Source organism: Dendroctonus ponderosae, unplaced genomic scaffold (assembly GCF_020466585.1).
Source record: "Dendroctonus ponderosae isolate FM_Combo_2020 unplaced genomic scaffold, Dpon_F_20191213v2 Dpon_F_20191213_1, whole genome shotgun sequence".
NCBI classification, from domain to species: domain Eukaryota; kingdom Metazoa; phylum Arthropoda; class Insecta; order Coleoptera; family Curculionidae; genus Dendroctonus; species Dendroctonus ponderosae.
In genome coordinates, this window is record NW_026017110.1 from 35,026,470 (window position 1) to 35,026,789 (window position 320).

A 320-nucleotide genomic window follows, 5' to 3' on the forward strand; every position below is an offset into this window, starting at 1 on the left:
GGTTGAAAGGCGAAGTTTCGAACACATAGAACTCGTAATGAAGTTTGATTGCGAACAGTTGTCCAATAGAACCCTGCACGAATGTGGTTTACCATTTCTGTCAAGAACTGAAATGATTGCAGTAGAAAGCATGATGTATGGTTCTGACTTAATATGATTGACCACTGATTGAGATTGAGTGAGGTCGAAAGGTGAATTGAAGGAGCTATCATTTGTACCTGCTGTGGGCAACTGTGAATGATTGCGTTGATTAATTGATAAATGATTTGCAAATTGAGGAGTTTCGAAATGAAGTAGGGTGTTATGTCGTTCGGAACACT

At 39.4% G+C, this 320-nt stretch overlaps 1 protein-coding gene across 1 annotated transcript in view; it reads right to left on the bottom strand.

The window, feature by feature from the left end:
- The window catches only part of LOC125504514, a gene marked incomplete at both ends in the record, with an annotated part of 2,182 nt that overhangs the window by 1,485 nt on the left and 377 nt on the right, over window positions 1-320 (bottom strand). The window contains 1 exon segment of the mRNA XM_048666639.1: window positions 1-320. Within this exon segment, the coding sequence (XP_048522596.1) occupies window positions 1-320 (320 nt within the window).